The sequence below is a fragment of the Momordica charantia genome (genome assembly GCF_013281855.1).
Source record: "Momordica charantia cultivar OHB3-1 chromosome 1 unlocalized genomic scaffold, Mcharantia_2.0 BLBB01000001.1, whole genome shotgun sequence".
Classification (NCBI taxonomy): Eukaryota; Viridiplantae; Streptophyta; class Magnoliopsida; order Cucurbitales; family Cucurbitaceae; genus Momordica; species Momordica charantia.
This window is the reverse complement of record NW_028275157.1, coordinates 11,065,368-11,089,951: the sequence shown is the minus strand read 5'-3', so window position 1 is coordinate 11,089,951 and position 24,584 is coordinate 11,065,368. Positions and strand designations below refer to the sequence as shown.

Below are 24,584 nucleotides of genomic sequence, written 5' to 3'. Positions count from 1 at the left end.
TTTACAAGTACTCTTTAGTATATCTTAGTGCTAACCCTTCTTTGTTCAATACCTTCATTCATTCTCCCAAATTGCAAAAGTACCAAACGAAACCTTCTCGTCTACAAGTTGTCTATGTTTCGAACCATGTTTTCTCTATTACACGCTCGCAAACTTTCAGCATCCAAATAACTAAACGAATAAAATCCAATTGATTTAAAGCATCTATCTTGATCATAAATCTCCCTATCTCTACTTGTACCTTTAAAATGAAATTTGTTACTATAGTTAGCTCAGATTGGTTAATATTGAGTGATATAACTAAAAAATATTAAAATATAAGAGACCTAATTAAATCAAATACACTTAAAATTAGGACTAAAATATATAGTTAACCAAAATCAGATATATTTGTGAACATTCAAGTCACTTTCAATATTTGTATGTGGACATTATATGTTCTCTTTCATCCGATATATTCCTTTTATTTTCAATCCTCACCACCAAAATAGGAACAAACAATTAATTAATATTTTAATATTTTATCAATTTTTTGCAATACTATGAAAATGTTGATTCACTCCTTATATCAATGTTAAACCCACGAGTATATGTAAATGTCCACATATCAACGGAAATTTAATACCCTAGTTCTCACGCTAATCATCGAACAATGAATTCTCATATATTATCGAAGTAATCGAACCTTATTCATCCAAAAACCAAAGTCAAGGAATTTGAGGACGAACAATAGGAGTCACCCCCTTAAATGAATGTCTGTTCTGCACATGATTAGTGTTTTTTTTGTTTTTTTGGCCCTTTTCTCAACTCTGTATCTAAAATCTACAGTATAAATTGAATGTTACAGGACATGAAAATATTTTAAGGCATTTTTCCACTTGGCTTATTAGGTCAAATGAAGCAAAATTGAAGCAGAAGATCTGAAGGCAATAATTTTACAACCTCATTTGTTCGACTCGATAAATTCCCTGTACTCGCTCTTCATTTTGACTCCAGGTATATTCCTACATAAGAACCATAGAACAAAATATTGATGAGAGCTACCCTAGCAAAAATGTCATGTCAAGTACTTCATGAGATGATCATTTCGACCAAAAGATTAGAGGTTCAAATTCTCATAAAAAGAAAAAGGAAAAACAAAAAACTCCATTAGATGATCACATGATCACAAGTCGCCAAGAGTCCAGAAGTAAATCCTCACATAGTAACGAAAGTTGTAGAGATTGAAGAGGAAACCTTGTTTTGAAATCATTCAAATTTAGTTTCTTTCTAAAAATCACTTATTTATTTATTTATTTATCTCGATATCTAATTTACTTCCAAATATGTTAAAATTAAGGACCAAAGCAAATGTTTCGAAGGTACAAAGACTAAAAGAGACAAAAGTTTAAAGTACAAGGACAAAAAAAAGGACAAAAAATGGACGCTTCAAAACTGACCAAAATGAACAAAAATGGAGATGAAAATAGTATTTCTTAATATAGTCATAAATTTATATTAAAGGATTTCCGTTGTGCATAAAATTTGTGTAAAAAATTTGTAAATAGATATTAAATTGGTCACGTTTTAAAAGTATAGGAACCAAAACACACGTTTTGAAAGTACCAGAACTAAAATAAACAAAAGTTGAAAATACAATGATCAAAATGAACATTTTGGAACTACAGGAACCAAAATAAATCAAAGCTAGAAAATAAGATGCTGAACCAACCTGATCATCTCCTTATTTTTGAAGAACTGCACGCAGGGAGTACCCATAATCCCAGCTGCTTCTGCTATTTCTTGGTCTTCCTCAATATCAATTTCAACAAAATGTACATTTTGATCAAATTCATCTATCACCTGGAAGATTAAGTTCATGAAGGCTAAGCATCAATATTAGTCATTGGACATTATCATCAACAAAATAGAACAGAAGATATAAGTGGACTTATCATCAAGCATGTCTGAAACAAACAGCAAATTATCCCATAAGCAAAACCACAAAACTGGAAAGCCGCTGGAGATATAACCATATTATCGAAAAGTAAAACCAGCATCTAACTGCTGCCCGAAAGACATAACTTTGAAGGAGAAGACCACGAAGATTCCAAAAAAAAAAACCTACTCCAACTCCCTACAAAACTACTGAACACTACGAGAAACATTGGAGAAAAAAAAAAAAAAAAACCCTACTCAGACATGGGATCTGATACAAGATTCGAAAAAATGAGAAAGGCCTCCAATAATAACTAAAAAAACATTTTGAGCTTCCAAGATGATGTGCTCAGCATTAATGGTATTGGAATTTCCCTTTGGGAGGAGGAAGCAACCCTATTTCACTTAGATCTTCAGAAAATCCATCTAGATTAGACCCCCAAATTCCGAATTGATGCTACTGAGACTAACACCGAAGCAACCCTATTTTTTTGGGACTCTTGATGTACTGGTTTGGTTGTTTATCTTTCTTTTCATCAATCAATGAAAAGTCAAAACAGAGAATGAGCAGTTTTGGGTTTATAACTGCACATTTTCTCAAGGCTTGACCATATTTTTTTCTTTTTTTTTTTTTGTTTAATTTCTAGATGACCATCTAGAAATTAATATTCTTAAAGTCGAACTGACCGTCTAAAAAACTAACCAAACCAATCAAAATGATCCAAACAAAAATATTTTCAATTTTTTTTAGAACCAAATTGGCCTACATTTTAACAAGAACCAATTGGTTGGATTTTCTCAGTTTAAGTTAACACCTGTAGTTGTAGTAACATTGCTGGGACAATATTCCTTTTTTTATTGATAGGGAACAATATTTGGGACATTGCTGGGAATCCACGATGGCTAACTATCTTAGGAATTAGTAATTCCTATGTGTTTTCCAGTACCAAATGTTGTAGGGTCAGGTGGTTGCCCCGTGAGATTAGTCGAGGTGCGCGTAAGTTGGCCCGGACAATCGCGGATTAAAAAAAAAAAGAACCAAATACTTCACCAGAGAATCAAAGGATAATATTCAATGAAGCAGATTCACAATACAAGCTTCTCCTACTTCATGTTAAGGCAATGTTTTTAGCTACAACTACAATCTCAAAGTTTTTAATTAAACTTCATGAAAACCAATTACTGTAGCACTTAGAACGGCAGCAAAGCAAGATCGCCGTCTCTTAGAACATGATCACAGTATGTACAAGTCACAGTATGTAACATATTTGGATAAATCCTACATCCCCAACAATGAATAAGTTTGAAAATTTTTCTACAAAAGTCACAGAAATAATGCAATCTGATTGGATGGATTGAATATTTTTTCAGCAACAGTCACTACATACATGACAATGCAGAACGATGGAAAATTTTTACCTTACTGAGAATTGGCTTCAGAGTCCTACACGGACCACATGTTGGTGCTGTATATAGTACACAGATAAGCCTGGGGCTTTCATGGTATAGTTTTCGAAGAGCATACTGAAGGGGAAAAATGTATGAGATTAAAATTTGCGTCAATGACAAATAACATTCTGAAAGCCCTAATCAGAGGATAATAAAATCTTATATCAAACATTCATAACATAATTATAATTACCACAACAGAAGAGAAAAATATTTACCTGGCCTCTATGCTTTGTAAGTGTAATGTCAAATCCCTCTTGAACATCCCTGTCCGTCGGTTCCTTCTTGACCTCTTCAGTTTGGGGCTGAAAGAGTAAATACATAAATGATCTGTCAGATGCTTAGTTACTCAAAGTTTGTAAAACTGATATTTTGATTGAAATGCCGAAAATGAGTCAAGAAAAAACAAAAAGATTTTTTTTTTCAATTTATTAAAAAATCCAAGACTCTTTTTTACACAATTCAGTTAATCGAATTTATAGCACGTGCCAACTAACTGAGAAGAAAGAAGTCAACTAATCAATTTCATCAGAGTTTTATTACCTGGTGGAACTCAATAAGAAGATTCTTGCTCACAAGATACCGCTCAACTGATAAAGCAGCAATGCATCCAGATCCAGAAGCTGTGACAGCTTGCCTCCATTCATGATCCTGAGAAGTTAACAAGAAAAAACAATCATAAGATTATATCATACAAGTACATGTCAATCTCATGGTTGTCCAAGTGAAAATATTTATAGAAATTACATGATGAATTTGACTGAGGAACAAATTTTTTGCCTATGTCACATCCTAATAAACGTTAGATTGACAATATAGTTCTTTAAGAAAAAGTTATCCCTTTATAGTTGACTTCTAACATCAAAAGCCGATGTGTACCATAATCCATTTATTATTATTGTTATTATTTTATATAAGAGTGCACCATAATGCATTTAGAGAAGAAAGAAATAAATAAAAATTCTGAAATAATATGCTCCAAGAGCAAAAGATTTACCAACTGCAGAGTTTATGGGATGTCCTAGGGGCCTTAAACATAAGAAAAATGGTACATTCTTATCAAGGGGAATTTTTGCTTATGCTCTTATGCCCTTATGCAAGTCTGTGCTGGAGTCTTTTGTTAGAAGAATTTAATCTGGTTTGGTCTTTGACCAAAAGATGGCAGATAACTTGTTTCAGCTTCTATCAGGGCCTATTTTGAATCCTAAAGAGTTTATCCCTCGGTTAAATGGAGTTAAGGCACTAGTGCATGAGTTGTGGTATGAAAGAAACTTGAGGTTTTTGTTGAAAAGAAGCAGCCTCCTTCAGTATGCTTGGTTCCAGCTAAATTCAAGGCTTCCTTTGAGTTCTTTATCTTCTCTATTGAAATCTTTTTCCCCAAGTTTGATTAGTTTGATTATCTTGTTTTGGGGTGCTTTTATTGCAATTTTATGAGTTTTGGATTTATTTGTAATTTTTGCTTTTTCACTTTTTCGAGAGTTTGTATCTTTGAACAATTTTGTTCCTTTTCATTATTTCAATGAGAAGTTCGTATCTTGTTCAAAAAAAAAATGGTTCATTCTTTTTTCCCTCAAATTACATGCCATAAGTCATACTGATTTAAATATATAAATGATAAATTAAGCAAGTATAGCATGAAAAGTCAAAATAGTTTATGAAAGCAAATTATAAATGGAGTGGAGCTCAAAACTGGGAAAAAAAACAAAACAAAACAAAACAAAAAACAAAAAACAAAAAAACATAATATTACAGAGAATATTTAAAGCTTCTATTTTATTCAAAGGTTAAATTAATATAACTTTCCTTTGCTTTTCATGTTTCGTAGACTATAACGTTCTTTTTTCCTTTACATTGGAAATGGAACTTTGTAGTAGAAAAACCAAGTTTTTTTATAGAAAATGTTTGGGAGGATATCTATAGCTATACATTGGACTAACTACTAAGGATGGACCTCTTTGTGGATGCATACGTCTGTTTTAAGTAAAATAAAATGCTAATTTTCCCTGCATTTTAGGTTACAAAATTTCATTATAACTACCATTGGTTACATACAAAACATCACGATACCCGTCTCTGGGAACAATTTTAATGCAAACAACAGTATTAAAGAGCCTGCTTGTATATGCAATAGCAATAATCAAGAGTGACTTTCAGGAGGAGAATACCTGCACATCTCCAGCTGCAAATACACCTTCCACAGAAGTTTTTGCAGTACCGTCCTGCACGACCACATACCCAGAGCTATCGAGCTCAACTTGGCCTTTCAATAACTGGCTGTTTGGTGAATGACCTATTCCATAAAACAAACCCTTCGCCTCAAGCACAGATTCGTCCCCAGAATCAACTTTTCGAACTAAAATGCCAGACATCTGCCCTTTTGTATTGCTAACAATGTCCACAGCCTCCGTGTTAAAGTGCAAGGAAACATTTGGACAGTTGAACACTCTGAAACATTCGCGATAATCAACCTGTTAAACAAACATTCAGGGAGTTGAAAACTCACATACAAGTTGTTTATTAGTATCTAATTCACCAGTATCAAGACATCAAGTCAGACAGATAATTAAATATAAATTAATAGACTACCAGAAAGTATACTTTAGCTTGACATAAGTAATGTACAAACGGACTGTCACTTGGCACTAGAAACAACAGAGCCAAAGGGTTATCACAGGTTTTCCCCAAAGATCTTTGCAGGCTATTATTATTATTATTATAATTATTATTATTTTTACAAACGAGATATGAACTTTTCATTGATATAATAAAAAGAGGTCAAAGGAAACAAATTCCTGAAAGGAGAGAAAACGAAAAGAAAAAAAAAAACTCAAAGCTTTGAAAAGATTTGCAATCTTTCAAGCAAAGGCCTCGAAGAAAACATATAAAGGAACACAGGCCCTCCAACCATGAAACCAAGAACCAACAAATATATGAAAAATGTCCAAGCCTTTAAAAGAAGAAACCTCTCCAAAAAAGCCCAACTGCTTTTCGTCCTCGATTATATTGATAATCACATGCCCCCAAGGGGTAACCTAGTTGGCAAGGGCTTGGGATCTCTTGGTCACACTGGCTTCAAGGTCTTAAGTTCAAACCTTTCAGTGAGCTTAGTACCAGAAACCCTTGATGTCTCCAGGGTCCAGACCTTGGAGCAGGCGCGGGTGCCCCCAGGTATAGAGGAACAAAACTCCGACTCCCAGTTATTAAAAAAATTATATATACATATATATTGATAATCACTTGTTAAATTTTGTACTAATTTCTTAGTCCACAGGTGAGGGGAAGGTTGAAGTGTGAAAAGAAAATTAAATTTACCATATTCCATCACCTTAACCTAAACTTTTAGGTTAAGCAATGATTTAAATTTTTAATGCAAATGTTAGCTTTTTAAGGATTAAAACTAAAAAAGTCACTCAAGCAAACAAGTCAGGAACCTACTTAAAGGAATTGCAAAAGAAGAGCCTTCCATCCACGGTTGATCATAAGAAAATTATGATTACAAAAGAATTATTTGGTTTGGAGAATCACCATGTAAAAAGATAATTGAATACTATTTCAAAAAGAATCTTAGGAATTCTCTTTTTTATCTTAAAAAAATCCTTGTTCCTTTCCTTTCAAAGAAGCCACGCAAGAGTTAAAAAAATACATCAATGAATCTGGGTAACTATCCAGTGAACTAAAAATTAAAGATCAACCCCTGAAAGCAACAGAACATCAGAGAAATAGGTGATCCAAAGACTCCCCATTAGAAATGAAAAGATATTGTGCCGCCTTACGAGTTTTCCAACTTTCACTATCCTCCAAAGGCTCTAACTGGGTAGATATATTGAAGTTTTGACTTTCTTCTTCTTGCCCATCCATCACTTGATAGGACATGGGACTTCTCATGACTCAAAAAGTCACTACTATTATAAGGTACATGACATGTTGTTTCTACAGGACAGGATTACCCATAACTCGAAAAGTCACTACTATTCTAAGGTACATGATATATTGTTTCTAAGTTGTAAATTTATCCATTCTAACCTATCACCAAATGAATGTACCAGAAGGTAATAAAAGAATCATTGGATGCAAACCAGTTATGCAACTAACAACATATGTTCTCCTCTGAAGTCTGAATAAGTAATCATGTTTGTATTTTCTATTTTAAACATTCACAATATTAAAAAAATAACATGAAACAGCTATAGAAGGTGGAAACCCTATTTGAATAGTGTAAACTTTAAAGTCAGCAGTCACCACAATCTACTAGAAATTAGAATATAGCAGACATCAGGGAGACACCCATAATAATTTCCATATGAAAAATACTTGGTTTTCTCTTATAAAAGAAACAGAATTTTTCATTGATGAAATGAAAAATTATCAGAAAAAATAAAAACAATTGGGTTTTTTCTTTAAGATACGTGTGAGCATTTGCGATAGTTCCATACACCTCGAAGAATCTCGTGGGAAAACTATCTGACCCTACTATATTTGATTGCCAAGGAAACTTGTAAGATATTAAATCCTAGGTAGGTGACCACCATAGTTTGAACTCATTCCTTCTAAGTCTTTTACTTTGTTCATTGGCCATTGGTTTCTCTCAAATATTTTTGTTTAACAATAAACAAACTTTTCATTGATAGATGAAATGGGATAAAAATGTTCAAAAATACAAACACCCAAAGGAGCATAGAAAAGACGAAACGGCCAAATAAAGAACAAAACTTAAAGAAATACATGGAAATTAGTCAAAGAAGAACAAGATGCCAAAAGACTAGGCAAAACAACTAGCCGAAACAAATGAAACCACTCCCTTCAAGCTTTGGAAGCTACACCAAAAATTTGAGCTCAAGAAAAGGTTAGCTATAAGCCCTTTGAACAAAAATGACCCCTGAACAAATCCACCCGGCCAGGAAGAATCGACAACAAGTACTGCTAACACTCCCCTTCAATGTTATGCACTGGACTGCTTCTTCAAGGACCAAAAGAGGCCACAAACATGATTCCAAAAGAACCAACAGGACCCACGAAATGCTACCAGCAGAAAACTGATCTTGAGAATGACTTCTCAGAGCAATTGCAACCTTCTAGATGGTCTTCCTTTGAGAGCCACAAACAAACTAGCTTTGACTTCATTCCTCATGATAAGAAGGCCTTACAACAGCCCATTCACTAGAACTTAGTAAAAAAATGATTAACCTTTCATATTCTTTAAGAATTTTGACTCTTGAAAAAGAATAACGATAGAACAATTTAACTACTGATTACGGCTTGATTTCATAGATTTGAAAACCACAAAACTAAGCAAAAGAAGAAAGGTTTGGAGGATCAGATTGAGGACCAAAAATTGGTTAAAGACAATTAAGTCATCACTCATCAGTGTTGCTTGACTTAGGAATAACTTCTTGGAATAATGAGCAAACAATCCCTTCATCTTCTTCAAAATCTGCAATTTTTCTAATATCATTATCTCCAATTACTTTAGGAGAAAGTAGCTCTGAATCATAACTACTTACACTTATTTCTTAGTCAATATTTGAGACATCTTCATTCAGTCTTTTGGAAAAGTTTCCATTGGTTGAATTAATAACACCAACCATAACCGAAGTACTATCCTTTGTATCAACCATCTTATCAACAGTAGAAGGTTCTTTGGAAATGTCAGAGAGTCAGAGAGTGAAGGAGGTTGATCATTGTCTAAGATATTGGCAACGGATTTTTGGTTCTTAAGAAGCAAACCAAGTAAAAGTGAGCACTTTTCCTCAAGCAAATCAGACTGCTGGAAATCCTTATCAAGATTCACCTTGCTGTTTTGTGCCTCTAAAGTCGTTTTCTTGAAAAGTGACCGATTGGATGCTGCTCTCTCTTTTCGGTTATTTAAAGGTCTTTTTTGCAGCCCTCTTCCTCAACAAATCTGTTGCTTTCTCTTCTACTCCTTTCCAATTCTTCAAATTCGATCCAGGTTCTTGGTTTCTTGGAGAATAGGACTTCTCTCTCAAGTTGTGGTTATGGCTTCTCCTCCAAAAGATTTTTCGGATTTTATCATTTCAGCTCCCAAGTTACTTTCTGGTATGTCTCCTGGATGATTTTGTCACATATTAGCATGAGTGTTTGCTGGAATCCGTGATGAAGAAAAAGCTCGTCTTAATGTCTCTTATCTCGAAAAGATAATTCATATTATTAAGATTATTTGAAGGAATTGAAGGATATGATGTCTGATCCAAAAGATTCTCCATCTTTGGTTCCCTCTTCATCCAAGTAGATTTCCAACTACTTTGGCACTCAAGTTTCGATTTACGAAGGGCTTCGGCTTCTCTTCTGTTACAAGACTCGTCTTTGAAGCTTTAGATTACTTATATCTTGGTCTTTGGTTGTTATTGTTCTTATTTTGTTTGTAATGCTCCTTGTTGAGCCTCTATTATGTTCTCTTTCGTATTCCTTTTCATTTTCTCTCACTCCTCCGATAGTTTGTATCCTTGAACTCTTTCTCCTTTTCATATATCAATGAAAAGTCATTTCTTGTTAAAGTAAAAATAAATAAATAAATAAAATAAAATAAACTTCACAAAATAATGTGAAGGTGCAAAAGACAGATCTTTTTTCCTAGTATAGAAAAGAGAATAGGTTTGAACAAAGGAGTTTCTAATATCTTTAACACTAATGGGAGGCATGGAGGAATTTTCTAGAAGCCGCGTTTTATTACCCTCGGGAAAAGAGGTCTGACTAATAACAAGGGAGTCATGCAGAACATTTGCATTAGAAGGCCTGCAGTCCTCCAGAAAGTTTCTCACTTCCAGAGGCGGCTCATTAATACTGGTAGCTATCACTTGATCCTCATTTAATGCACACTTGCAACCTTTAACTTTTCAAATAAGATCTCTTCGTTTGCCTCAACCCTCTGCATAGTATACACGAGATATTTCTCTTTCTAGAAAAACAATATAATATTTAAAGAAAAACGTAGCGCAAAAGATAAGACAACCTTACCCTAAAATATATAGTATACACGAGATAATTAACCAACCACTGGGCAGTAAAAATGACTCAAGCTAAAATATTGGAATAATTGAACATACCTATCCTGCATTGCTTTAGAAGCTCTAAGTTGATCCTTACGTACAAGTAAATGAACATGACGAGCATATTTAGTCAGGTATAATGCTTCCTCCGTTGCTGTATCACCTCCTCCAACAACAGCAAGAACTTGACCTTTAAACAAGGGTGATGCGCCATCACAAATAGCACAAGCACTAATTCCCCTACTCCAAAATTCATCTTCACGAGGTAACCTAAGTCGTCTTGCTGTTGCTCCCGTTGCATATATTATACTATTGCACTTAACCTGAAATGGTCAAGGGGGAAAAGCCAAGAAGGAAATCAGAAAGCAAAAGGCACCATGAATTTTTTAAACAGTAAACACCAACATGGATGAATTGTATTGCTTTTAAGCATGGCACAAAATAATTAATCAAATGGATTAAACAAGGAAAGGCTAGAGTGTGAATTATTCTTTGATTCTTTGATAACAAAAAGAAAAAATTGGGGAAAAAGTTAATACACAAAGAAAATAAATTCTTAACGAGAAAGTCAAGTATTCAGAGTTTATTAATACATTTTGTTAGAAAATAATCCATCACCTTGCGTTCACTACTTTGCACAGTAAAAGGACTGTTCTTTACATCAATAGACTCAACATCTTCTTGAAATAATTCAGCACCCCATCGCTCTGCTTGCCTCCGCATCCTGTCCAATATAATGTGTAGATTATGACCAATAAAATCTCTACCAAGGATCCTTAACCAATATCTCTTCCATTGGGATAGAAAGCAAGAAGAACCAAAGAATTTCCCATACTTTATTTTACTTTACCTATCCATCAGATCTGGACCAGTAATTCCATCAGGAAACCCAGGAAAATTCTCCACTTCCGTAGTAGTCATTAACTGTCCTCCAGGAACACCGCCTGCTTGGAAACCCTCAAACACCACAGGCTTTAGATTTGCCCGAGCAGCATATATGGCTGCAGTATATCCAGCAGGACCAGAACCAATGATTACCAGATTCTCGACTCCTGTTATAAAGAATACATTATCACTCTCTTATCCCGAGTACCTCAAATTTCAAACTTATTGCATAAAACAAAATGTTACCAATTATTTTTCATTATATCAAGGAAATTATAGCGTGGAAAATGATTAGAGAAAAACCTCAAAAACCAGTTCAATTTCAACCAAAAAGATGTATAGAAGTTAGAAGGTATGGAATATTATCTATTGCCATATCAAGTGATGGTGATTAAGTTTATATGTCTATCAAATAAACTACATCTACAAATGTTTACAGAAATGAAAAGAACTTATCCAACTACTCAACAATTGAATCAGTTACATATCAGCCCACATATTTTCCAACTAACATAAGGACATATTATATCGATCATTGAGGTGCAAAAGGAAGAAATGTCTACTATCAATTTAAAATTGAGTCAAAAGACAGACCAATGAATCCGCCTCAAAAAACATGCACATTGATTATCTATTCGAACATTAGAAAACTAGTAAATGTATGAAAAGCCGTGGACTCACGTATAAAATGGAAACCACAGATTTCACATCAGAAAAGCTGAACACCAACTTAGAGAACTAAAAGAACTTTTAACTCGATTCTCTTCAAAAAATGACGGAAAATTCAAATAAGATATTTTGCTCTGATTCTCAATGTCTTACTGCTCCAGTACATTGCACAAATTACATCATACAACATCCTACAAATGGAAATACACACATACATTCAGAACAGGTAAACATAGAAGAAAGACAAATGACTACGCTTAAAAAAAAAAAAAAAACATGCGCATTGACTATGTACTCAAACATCAAGAAACTAAAAAAGCGTAAGAAAAAAATTGTATAGTCACGTGGAAAATGAAAACCACGGATTCCACACCGGAAACCTTCACCATCAAAATCCGAGCACTAAAAGAACTCGAAACTCGATCCTCTCCAGCTCTACAGCACCAGACATTACAAGAACACAACATCGAAGATATTAAAACACACACAGTTACAGACTTACAAACGCAGCAACGAGCACAAACACATTACATTAGCACGGACGAACAAAATCAAAGTAACCTGGAGACGGAGAGAGGTCGCCGGAGGACGCGCGAGGGCGAAGAAGGAGACGAGAGGAGCGGGAAGCGAGGGGGCGGCGGCGAGCGGAAGAAGACCTGAGGAAGACGAGACGGTGAGGAGGCGGCGGCGGAGCATTGGAGACGGTGGCCATGGCGGAGAGGTGGTGAGAAGGAAGGGCGGGGCCGATTCCTATCTTGAGAGAAGCAGCCATTTGAGTTTCAGACCATACAATTTACAAACCAGACACTGAGAGAGCTCTCTGTTTTCTTCTTTTCTTGGGGACTGTGTCCCACGCGCTCTATGTTTTATCCGGAACTTGCCACTCTCCTCGTGGACTCCAATGATAATTCGTATTTGGTAATCAAAAATATTGAGAACAAAAAAAATTAAATTTTATTAGATGGATTACAAGTTTGTCTCTCAACTTTCACCAAAGTTCTCTCCATTTGGTTCGTGCATTTTAGAAAAATTTTAATTGATTCTTGAACTCTTGAAGTGATATTTAGTCGTTTGCAAATGTGTAAGAAATTAATATTTAGTTGCAAATCTAGAATGTAAAAAACCTTTAAAATAGACTTTTTTTTAAATTTAAAAAAAAAACTCTAAGGGACTGTTTATTTTTCGGAAATGTAGATGTTCGGTATCTATAGATGCCTGGAATTTCAGATGCCCGGAATTTTAGATGTTAAGATAACCACGTTTGTTTCGTAGGAAAATTTATAAGGATATCCGGGAATATTTGGATAGTCACGTTTGTTTTGGAGGATAAATTTATAAAATGGTCCAAAAATACCCTTACCAATAGTTATATAATTGATAGATCATTTAATATAATAGATTTATTTGAATTAATTTATTTATTTTTTATTTTTTTATATTTTATTTTGTACATGAATTAATTCATATTAACTTAATATATATTTCATTCACGCTTTAATAGTTTCCAAAAAGACAATCATATAATTTATGCTATTTTGAGTGAAATTTATTTATCCTATCATCACATTATATTTTTTTAAGAGGAAAAATATCACAGGTATGTTGATCGTAAAAAAGTTGTTGATTTAAAATTGTATATTTATGATAATAAATATTATTAATAATGTAATTCCTTCGTTAAAAATAAAATGGAGATATTATATAATTTAATTACAATTTATTTTACATGTAAATCTAATATACAAATATACATAATAACATAAAGTTGTTCATTAGACCATGAGTACATTGATTTATTTTAATTATAAATTTAAAAATTTTAAATAAAGAATCTTTTTAGGAAAAATTAAAGAAAATATATAGAGAAAAAAAATGAAGGGTAAAAATGTAAAAAGTGGATTTTCTCAACCTGGGAATCTTGGAAACCCGTGTTTCAAAATGACATCCAAAACTCGTAAGATGCCTCCCGTATGAGCATCCTAGGATACCCGGACATCTCAACATCCCCGGGTATCTTACATTCCCACAAAACAAATGTGTGAATTCAGATGCCCGTCCAACGAGAATCTTGGATTCCCACAAAACAAACGGCCCCTAACGTTGATATGTCTAATATCAAGTGTAGGAGTGATATACCTTATATTAGTTTATATCAATCAGTGATATACCTAAATTGAAATATATGATTGGTATATTTAGTGTGACCAATGTACTCTGTATTAGGTATGTCACTTGAATATACCTGATATGAAGTTTACTGCTTTTATACTTGGTTGTCGGATATATTAATGATATACCTAATATAAAGTATATCATTAATTTATTTAGTGTGGTCGATATACTTCATATTAGGTATGTCTACTTCATATCATTAATTTATGTCGATGATCTATCTATACTATATATAAATGGGGCTATGGTGGAGAATTTTTGCTTTACATTTTTGCCCTCCACTTTTTAATAAAGACCTATTTTACCTTTCAAACTTCTATGGGATGCAACTGTTGGGTCGAGGTGTCTGTTGAGAGAAGTGATGTGTTCATTTACATATGGTGCGATTGTATAACACAACATATTGATGTATTTTTTTAGATAGATAAGTTAATCCAAGAGATGAGATTCGATGAAATGATATATCAATTCCCAAATAGGTGTGATTACAAACATCTATATAGCATGAAAGAAAACATCATGTATAAATTTGTGTATTTTTTTTATCTCTCAAAATGTCTATGAAGGCTTTTCTCTTGCAGAAAAATCAAAACTTTTCAAAAAAAACGAAAATTAAAAGTTTTCGTTATTTGCAAGCTGGGAAACACTAAGGATCCGAGAATCCATAAATTTATTTGATTTGATGATGAGGTAGAGTATAAAATTACATTTTCATATTAATATATTAATGATTTATTTTAGTTTTAATGTTCATATTCTTCCTAATATAAACTCTTGATTGTTCATTGATCTTAACTACTTTTAAATTCCTTGTTTCATGTTTACATTTATGTTTATGTCTTTATTAACTAACTTGAGTTTCTAAACTGATGAGTTAGTTTTGACTAATAATTTATGTATTGTGATCTTATTTGAATACTTGACAATGAATATTTCTTACCTGAATTGTTAAATTAATTATTTTACATATTAGATTGCTGTATTAGTTTTCATATTATACTTATTAATTGGACTTTTGCTTTCCTATTTTGCCATTTAAATTTTCCAAAATTTATATTTTGTCCTTCAATTTTTGGTATGTTGACAAGAGCAATTATTCAAGTAAATATGTCTGTTGAGATAAGTTAATCTCATAGCTATGGTTAGAGTGTTATCATCCACATATGATGTGATCTATAATACAATATGAAGCATCACAATCAAATGGTAGAGATGTGTCTATAGAGGAGAAAGTACGTCTCTTGTTTTGCCTTTTAAATTTATGTAAATTCATATTTTAGTTTTTTAAACATCATTTTTAATATAGTTGAAAAATAAACATTTAATTCCACGTGCATTGCACATGATTATTGCTAAAGACACGGTTATTCGAGTTAAAGTGTATGTTGGGAGAATTAATCCAAAAGGGTTGTGACTATTCGATGAAACAAGAAGTTAATCCAAAAGAGTTGTGACTATTCAAGTGAAACGGTGTGTTAAGAGAAGTTAATCAGATGAAGAGTACAACTGTTTGATGAAGTAATGCATCTATCCGCATATAGGTTTCATAACAAATCATCTATGAAACGAAAGATTACGTTTTTTCTTCTTTGACCTAAAATTCATTTTCAAAATATTAATGAAGATTGTTTCTTTTTCTTCGTTAGTGAAAACTGAACCATGTCAAAAGAATATTTGAGAATTCATAAGCTTGTTTAATCGATTGCAAAGTAAAGTATACAATTATATATTCGTGTTATCCAACTTTTATTTTTCTTTAGATTATTTTAATAATTTTATGTATATTACTTCTAGGTTATATATTAATGATACTTTCATGTTTTAATATTTTGTTAATGTTATTTTTCAAGTTTAATTTAATATTCAGTTAATTTCTGAAATTTTAAAATATATTCATGTTATTAGTTTTCCTATTTATCTTAATATGACTTTTTGATTGATATTGTTCTTATTTTATTTTTCTTGGTCGTGTGATTTTTTATCCCATATTTTTCAATGATTTCATGGCAATAGTACCACTTAGAAATTATGTTTAGTTGCTATTTTATATCTTAACTAGTATATCTAAAAGGAAGTATATTATTAGTATAGTTGATGTATCATGTATATCATTGGTATACCAAATATTAAATATATCATTCTTATATATATTTTTTTTGGAAAAGGTAATTCACATATTTAGTATAACTGATAATACTTCAGGTAAGGGATATCAGTTATATCGATGATATACTTTATATTCAGTATATCAATTATATACGTAAAATGAGATATATTATTGATATACCTGATACATCAATAAGAAACATGTTATGTTACTTAAACCAAAATCTTCAATTTGAAAAATATTTATCATTGATACACTTAATATGAAGTATATCGTCTATATATTTAACGTGACTAATCTACTTCATATTATAGGTATATCGATTCCTGAAAATAACAAAAGGCAATATCGAAATTAAAAAAATTCTTAATTTAAAAGTTTTCCATATTTGCTTTTGTTGACATTAAAAATATCATGGTATTTGGTTGGCCTCATCTAAATTTGTGTCATCAAATACTTAAACATGTGTAAATTTAACTCTATCAGGTAATCTTTAAATAATATTATCATCGTGTCACATGATGACATCAATGTTAAACTAATTAATTAAGTTAAATGATGGCGACCTATTAAACACAAGATTGAAAGTTCAACGATCTATTAAAAAGCCAAGAATGAGACTAAATAAGCACAACTATGAAAGTTCAAACTTCAGTATATGTTTACCTAGAGTAAATTCTCTTGACGTGGGAAAGAGTTAAAAATAAGATTATCTTATGATCCACCGTATTAGTTCCCGTCGACATGTTGAAACATTTCTATAGTATTGCAATAAATCAACAAAATATGAAAATTATCAACAAAATATCAGTAATATAGAAATAATATATGTATTAAAAAAATAGAGAAATAATATTAATATTAATAATTTTTTACTTATTTAGAAATGGTGAAAATACTTATTTATTAATTTAAATATTTGTTGCGGGTTTTTTTTATTTTTATAAATTTAAAAAAATATATATCGATATTTTTATTGACATTTTTATGAAATTGAGAACTCGGTATTTCCACCATCGATATTGATATTTAAAAAATCTTGTTTGTGATAGTTCATTTCTTAAACCTTTCAACAATTGTCATCTTAGTTTAAGAATCGCAAACAAAAGAGTTTTCAATAGCTCAATGCATTCAAATTTCTTTGACCCAAAATTGTTTATAACTTCAATTTAGTCCCTTATCTTTGCCATTTGAAAATTTTCAATTTAGTGCCGATATTTTAATATATTTAGAATTGACTGGTGATAAATTTATACGACATAGGTACTTAGAAGATTGGTGAAAATTTAGAGAAGTAAAAAAATCACATAAGGGACGAAAATTTACAATTCCTCCTCAAATTTAAAGATTTATTTTTTCGATAACAGTAATTTCATCTCTAAATTTTGTCAATTCACTAAATATCATATTATGCAAGTTTAATATCAACCAATTTCAACATCTTCCGACACAACGAGGGACTAAACAAATATGAAAACATAAGAGATTATTGAGGGAAAAAAAGCACCCAAATATTATGGAATAAATTATATATTTAGCCTTTTCAGTTTTTAACTAATAATTGAAAAGAAAACACACTATATTGCTATGGGATGGGCCAAAGCATATAATAATATTACAGCATGAAAAATGTGGGAATTCAATCATCCACCAGCTGGAATTAATTTAAAGATTCTCACCAATATAAAAAATGGTGACATTGTTTTCAAAGTCACAAGTGCCATAAATAATAAATTAAGATGAGAGGCTTCCACTAAAACCTTAATTTATAAAAAAGATATGACCAACTAAAATGTAGAAAGTTAAATGAATAATGGTTTTTCGCGCTTTTATGATAATGATTTTTGTTGATGCAGAAATTTGGTCCATCAACATTATCAATTAAAGTATAGCAAATAGTAGAGTTTTGTAGCTTACGTCAATTATGAGTATTTTTTGGAAAATCGTAAGGTTATCAAGATATTTTCTCATTTTGAATATAAGACATCTTCTCCTAAATCTAGAGAAAATTAAAATAGAATTATGTTTGATAATTATTTTTTGTTTATTTTTTTTAAACAAAAATATTTGATAATTATTTATTGTTTTTATTATCTAAAATTTTAGATTTACAAACGTAAACATTTTATATAAATTTTAATGTTATATTTACTTATTTTTATATTTATTATTCATTTTAAAATAAAATTAAAAAAAAAAGATAAAAAGGACCTTTTATCTATATTTTAGAAAAAATTATAAATAAGAACAAAAAGAGTTTCTAATTCTGGAAACGTTTCTTAAAAAATTAAAACGAAAAAAATCATTATTAAATATTTATGTTTCTTAAATTTTGAAAATAAAGAATAAAAAATAGGAATGTTATCAAATAAAAAATGAAAATGTTTTAAGTTTTGAGATTTTTACTTCATATATATTTTTTTGAAAATCGTGATGTTTTCCGTGTTTCTACATTTTAAATATAAAATTTTAAATGCACAATTACATTTAAAAAATATAATTTTTTTTAATAAATATGGGACTTTTTAAAATAATGTTTTATTTAAACTTATTTTTAAAATAATAAAATTAAAGAAAAAAATGTTTTTTTAAACTTATTCTAAAAATAGTGCCTTTTAAATTAGTTCCCCACTCGAGAGACGACCATGTCATTTTTAGTAGTTCGTCGTCTCTTCAAGAGACAATCATAAAGACGTACGTGACGCTTTCTTGGCACCATATCTGATTTTTTAAAAAAATCAAGATATGGTCAGAGACGACCATGTGTCAGCACCCATTTGTCGGTCATTTCTTCCGGGGATGAAGAGACGACTTGGATTTTTAAGGAAAAAATAAATATTTTTATACATTACATATTAACAAGTTTTAAGATATCCATTAGTGGCACAGTAGAGGACCATGTCTTGATTTTTTAAAAAAATTAGTACCACGTCTTTATGGTCGCGATCAACTACTAAAAGTGGCATGGCCGTCGTCTCATAGACGACCAAGTGGGGAAGCATTATTTTTTGAATAAATTTCAAATGAAGTATTTTTTTCTTTAATTTTATTTAATGCAGCATTATTTTAAAAATAAGTTTAAATAAAAATATTATTAAAAAAAATCCCTCAATTTTTGTTATAAATATATTACTTAACCCACCTTTGAACAAATTTTTAAAATGAGGATATTTAATTTCTAAATCAACTATCAAATAAATATTAAAAACACTGAAAATCTATAATACAACTTTACTTTTTATTGAATGACCTATTTTCAAACGACCAATCAAACATGTTATTTTTTAAGTCAAATTTTTACCTAAAAAGTCATAAAATGGTGATATTTACCCCTAAGAACAAAGTGGGGTAAAAAAAAAGGTGGATTTAAATGGGAAGAAGCTCAACAAATTAAAGAGTAAATTTTTCTTTAAAAAAAAAAAAAAATTAAAACAAAAGTTAATCTCATTATCTTCGAGAAATTATAAATTATTGAAGTAGATACGTTACGTCCAAGACAAGAATCCAAGAGATAATATACCCATTTGAATTAAAGTTATGTAATACAAGACAAAAGTGTAGCTACTTATGAATAATAAGTGCATGTCAAGCTTTTAAATTATTTAACATTACTTGTTTGGTGAGGAAATTAATTTTTTTTTTTATAATTATTAGAATAACTCCCTGTATCAAATACAAATAATTGATTAATTATTATTAGTAGTACTGGTAAATATGCACTGTATATGTAAACTATAACACTGGAAAACAGATTACAACATAACTAGCTACAAACAATATAGTTCTGACAATTTGATGAACACAGTTAAATATAGTAGTGACACGCTTCAGTAGCGCTGACGTGAAGACAATTATTCGCTCTGCACAAGCTGCTAGCAGTCTACAGCAATCGTTTCAGTAGGATACAACGACTAACTCTAGTAGAACAGCAACCTCGAACTACTCTGATCTGGCAGAACTCTTAGATACTTGCTCTCAATATAAACAAGATGAACAACTCAAAAGAAGAGAGAACTCTTGTGGGAGGAGGAGAATACTCAATTGTGTATGCTTGGATATTTCAAAATGAAGAAAATCACAACTATATATAGTTGTGTAAATATGAAACTCCTCACACATGAATTAAGTTAACTTTAACAACACGAAGAGAAACTCCTCATTTGAAGTATAAATTCAACTTTAACAACATGTAACTCTAACAAAATAAAGTTACATAACACAAAATTGAAACAAAAAACAACTTATGAAATAAATAATGAATTTGTTACAAATATAAAATAAGTTGTAAATTCTTAATACACAAATTTAATTCGGATGTTAAATTTGTATACTCGACGATTTTCTCACTTTCTTTCACATATTAAACATCCAACAATTAATAGAATAGATTACCATTTAAAATTTTAAGAATAATTAAAATTAATTTTATGTATTTTTATTTTATGAAAATTGGTTAATGGTTTATATTAACCTATCTATTATTTAAAAATTGTAATAAATTTAAAAATAAAACTATAATATTATAAATTTTATGGGGATTTATTAAAAATTGTAATAGACTCTTACAATAAAAAGATTGACAATTTAATTTTAAATTAAATATTTTTACTTAATATTCAAGTATTGTTATTAGAAAAATAAGAAAAAATAATTTGAAAAATATAATAAATTTCTTATAAATTTTGAACATAAAGGACATCAAGTTGATAAATTTAAAGCATACACAAATATTTTAAATATAAAATAATATTAATTATAAATTAACAATGAAAAGAAACAATAGATTTAAAAAACTAAAGAAAAGTATAGATATATACACTTTCATTAAAATAGTATTTATCTCATCTCGTAGTTGGTAACAAATACTATTGTTCAACGACGTCAAAGTGACTAAAAAAAAAAAAAAACGTCAAAGTGGAATTGTAACATCTGAAGCTAGATTTGAGATACATATTGAAATTAATTTCATGCCACTTCAATGTATCACATATATTTTAAGCTACTTTAATTTTAAGATTAAAGAGATTTTGAGAGCAACGGATTGAGAGAGACTAAAAAAAATAGAGGTGGATAAATTAGGTAAGAAAACAAACTAAAAATAAACAAAAAAATGGAGTTCAAAATGGTGGTAGATAAATTATGTATGAAAACATTCTTTTATAGTAGATGATGAAAAAGTTACAAAATTTTTTTTTTGAATTTCACGACTTATGAAATTTTAATATTAATTCTCAAAAGTATTAATTGAGGTTTTTATTTTCTTAGAATATATATTAAGTGAATATCTTTTTTTTAAACATATATTAAGTGAATGTTATCTTTATACATCTCAATGCATAAAAAATTATATTGTGTGCATCTCTAACCTACACTAATATATATTTTGAAACTATTTTAAATTAATTAATTAAGTTTAATATATGTTTTAGCTTTAATATTTTGATGATTTTTTAATTTAGTTTCTTACCGTTGGTAAATGTTAAAATTGGCTGATATTAACTTACATAGCATAGCATAATATTTACTGAATTAACAGAAATTTAAGAGAAGAAAACCTAATTCATCCTCTAAATTTCTATGAAATTAATACAACTTCCAAGTTTTGGAAGTTGTTTTTCTTTTTATGTTATTTTCTCTTCTCTGATTTTCCATCCATTCAATAAATATTATGTCATGCAAGTATATCATCAACCAATTTTAACACTCAGAAACATAGAAAGACTAAATTGATAAATTGGATCTTTTTAAACAATACGGACTAAATTAAAAAATCATCCGAAGATTAGGGCGTAAAAATTACATTTGGCGAATTAATTAGGTTGCCATGAAAGAAAAGGAAAAAGAAAAAGAAATCGAGTCGCCACGTGGCAGTTGGAGGGCAAAGAGGTAATTAAGAATTTATGTAAGGTTGAGAAAGAACTTGGCCTCAGCGGCCGAACCCCAATCCAAAAAATCCAATAAAATAATCAAATTTGTCAAAAATTGTAAATTTCTTCCACGCCTTCACGTCAGCGCGTGCGTTACACGCTCCAATAGTCAAAATGGTTTGTGGCCTAAAAAAGTTTCTAGAATGTATGCAATTTGAATTTTTTCAACCAAATGAGGCATATTTTGACAATCTTCTTCCACCTAATGGCCCAACATACCCTAAAATTCAAGGAATATCCGAGACTAATTACTATTCTTTTTTTAAAAAAAATATTTATACCTATCAGTGTCCCGATCCTACTTCGACTAATGTTACCGGACAACCGTTTGACCCTACTACATTTGGTTATCAAAGTTTCATATAAGAAATTAATTACTAAACATCATGTAATTTGAATTCATTCCTGAGATTAATTACTATTTTAGTCTTATACTTTAAGTTTATTTAGTCTTTTGTATTTTAAATTTTTATTCATCTTAGCTCATGTATTTTGTTTCGATCTCTGCACTACATTTCGCTCACTGAATTTTTTTTAAAATGTAGTCATAAATTTATATCTCTATTATATGTAAAATATGTGTTAAAATTTTATAAACATGGACTAAAATGATCTTTTTTAAAAGTACAGGAGGGCTCACGAATGACTCATGTTTGACATCCGAGAATTTCCCGCCACATAGCTAGGTTTTTTGTCATGACTCTGTTACCACTTGTTAAGGACAACATTATCCCCCTACTTCAAAGTATTTTTCACAATGATATGATATTTATCTACGCGCTCTAGACACATAACTCTCACGACTTTAATTTTGGTTTCACCTAAAAGGCCTCTGGCCAATTGAGATCGTTGTACCAAACATTTTGAAATTACAGAGATTGAAATGAATCAAAATTAAAAATATAGAGATTTCAAATAAATCAATAATTTGACGAGACTCTAGAAGATTGATAAATTGAGTGAAGTTTTTACCAAATAATATGCTTTAACAAATTGAGTTATACTCGAATTCTAATAAGAAGATGTAGGGTAGGTCATTGTTTTGATAGGACCAATTGACCCACCACTTGACTTTCTCTCTCTCCTCCAAGAAAATTTGTTCTTCGTAAAATTTTGGGGAGAGAGAAGTCAAAGATGAACAATTTAATTAAAGTGAGAGAGAGAAAATGAAATTAGGTGAAGGATTTGTGATGTTGTAATCAAAGAAAGTGAAGTATCAAACTCTCCCAACTAAAAAGAAACCCTCAACTTTGAACCAAACAAATTAAAATCTCAATGTTTTGCTTTTAATTTTCATGTATATATTATTGGATTGCTTTTCCTCCCCACTTTTGACTCAACAATTATAATATTTAAATTGTTTAAATTATGTGTAAAAAGGGTATAAAGTGGTTTTTCTCTTTGCTTTTTGTTTATAATCTCAACATTATAAACATGGGTTATTGTGAGGGGGTGATCTAGGTTTTTCTTTGGGGAAAAAATTGAGAATACCATAAATTTGAAATTATTTTAACAAAATATGATAATTTTTTTCTTTTTTCTAAATTTGAAAATATTTGTCTTCCTAACTCTGAACTCTAATAGTTGTGTCCATTTATTTCTTAGGTTAAAAATAATTTAATTATGTGTCTAAACTTTTCCTTCTGATTTTTATTTCATAAAGTTCTTACCTTTTAACACCTTGATGATATCTGGAATAAAATTAGATTATAATTTTCTATGATTTGTTTACAACATGACACGAAAAAAAACTTAGGTCAATTAGATAAAATAAGAGTAGGTGGGTAAAAAAATCAAATGGTTGAGTGGAATACATTTTAAATCATCGTTTTTGGCCCACCCCTCTTATATTATCTTATCCATCTAGCCATAACTCTCTTGTGCCACTTATTGTCACGGGATAGTACTCTAAAGGAAAAAAATTTGGTGTTACACAAGTATGGATACTCGTTTCATTCATTATTTTGACACGTTTCAGTATCGTATTTAAAATAAAGAAAGATCCACACTAACATTAAAAAATTATTTATAAAGGTAAACTAGATATGATATACCAATATTTTCAAAATTCAAAATTCAAAGACCAAAACTATTATTTAAACCTAAAATAAGAAAGTCTTTAGTTTCTCAAAAGCTCTTACTCACTCCTTTGACCCAAAGATGCTTAGTCAAAACAAAACCTCACACCATATATAGATAACATGAAAAAATGTATAATATATATGAATCAGTCAAAAGCCAAATACATATATTTAAAAGGAAAAAAAATCCATCTTTTTTTGCCCCAAAAGTAAATACGAACACATCATATATTATCTCTTCATCAAAAACTTTATCCTTTTCCTAACAACAAAGCAAGTTTAATCTTATTCAACACAAAAACCTAAAACAAAACATCATTAAAATATTCAAACAGAGAAAAATTTTGACTATAAAACATAGAAATGGTCGTCC

At 30.4% G+C, this 24,584-nt stretch overlaps 1 protein-coding gene across 1 annotated transcript; it reads right to left on the bottom strand.

Moving 5' to 3' along the window:
- Nucleotides 1-645: 645 nt before the first annotated feature.
- Nucleotides 646-12,740, bottom strand: NTRC (NADPH-dependent thioredoxin reductase C). Its single transcript, XM_022296556.1, has 10 exons — nt 12,486-12,740; nt 11,221-11,422; nt 10,989-11,094; nt 10,428-10,693; nt 5,532-5,811; nt 3,910-4,017; nt 3,585-3,671; nt 3,337-3,441; nt 1,712-1,842; nt 646-1,004 (listed from the first exon to the last, which is right to left on the bottom strand). The coding sequence occupies exons 1-10, from the start codon at nt 12,694-12,696 to the stop codon at nt 944-946; spliced, it is 1,557 nt and encodes a 518-aa protein (XP_022152248.1). The 5' UTR covers nt 12,697-12,740; the 3' UTR covers nt 646-943.
- Nucleotides 12,741-24,584: the final 11,844 nt, after the last annotated feature.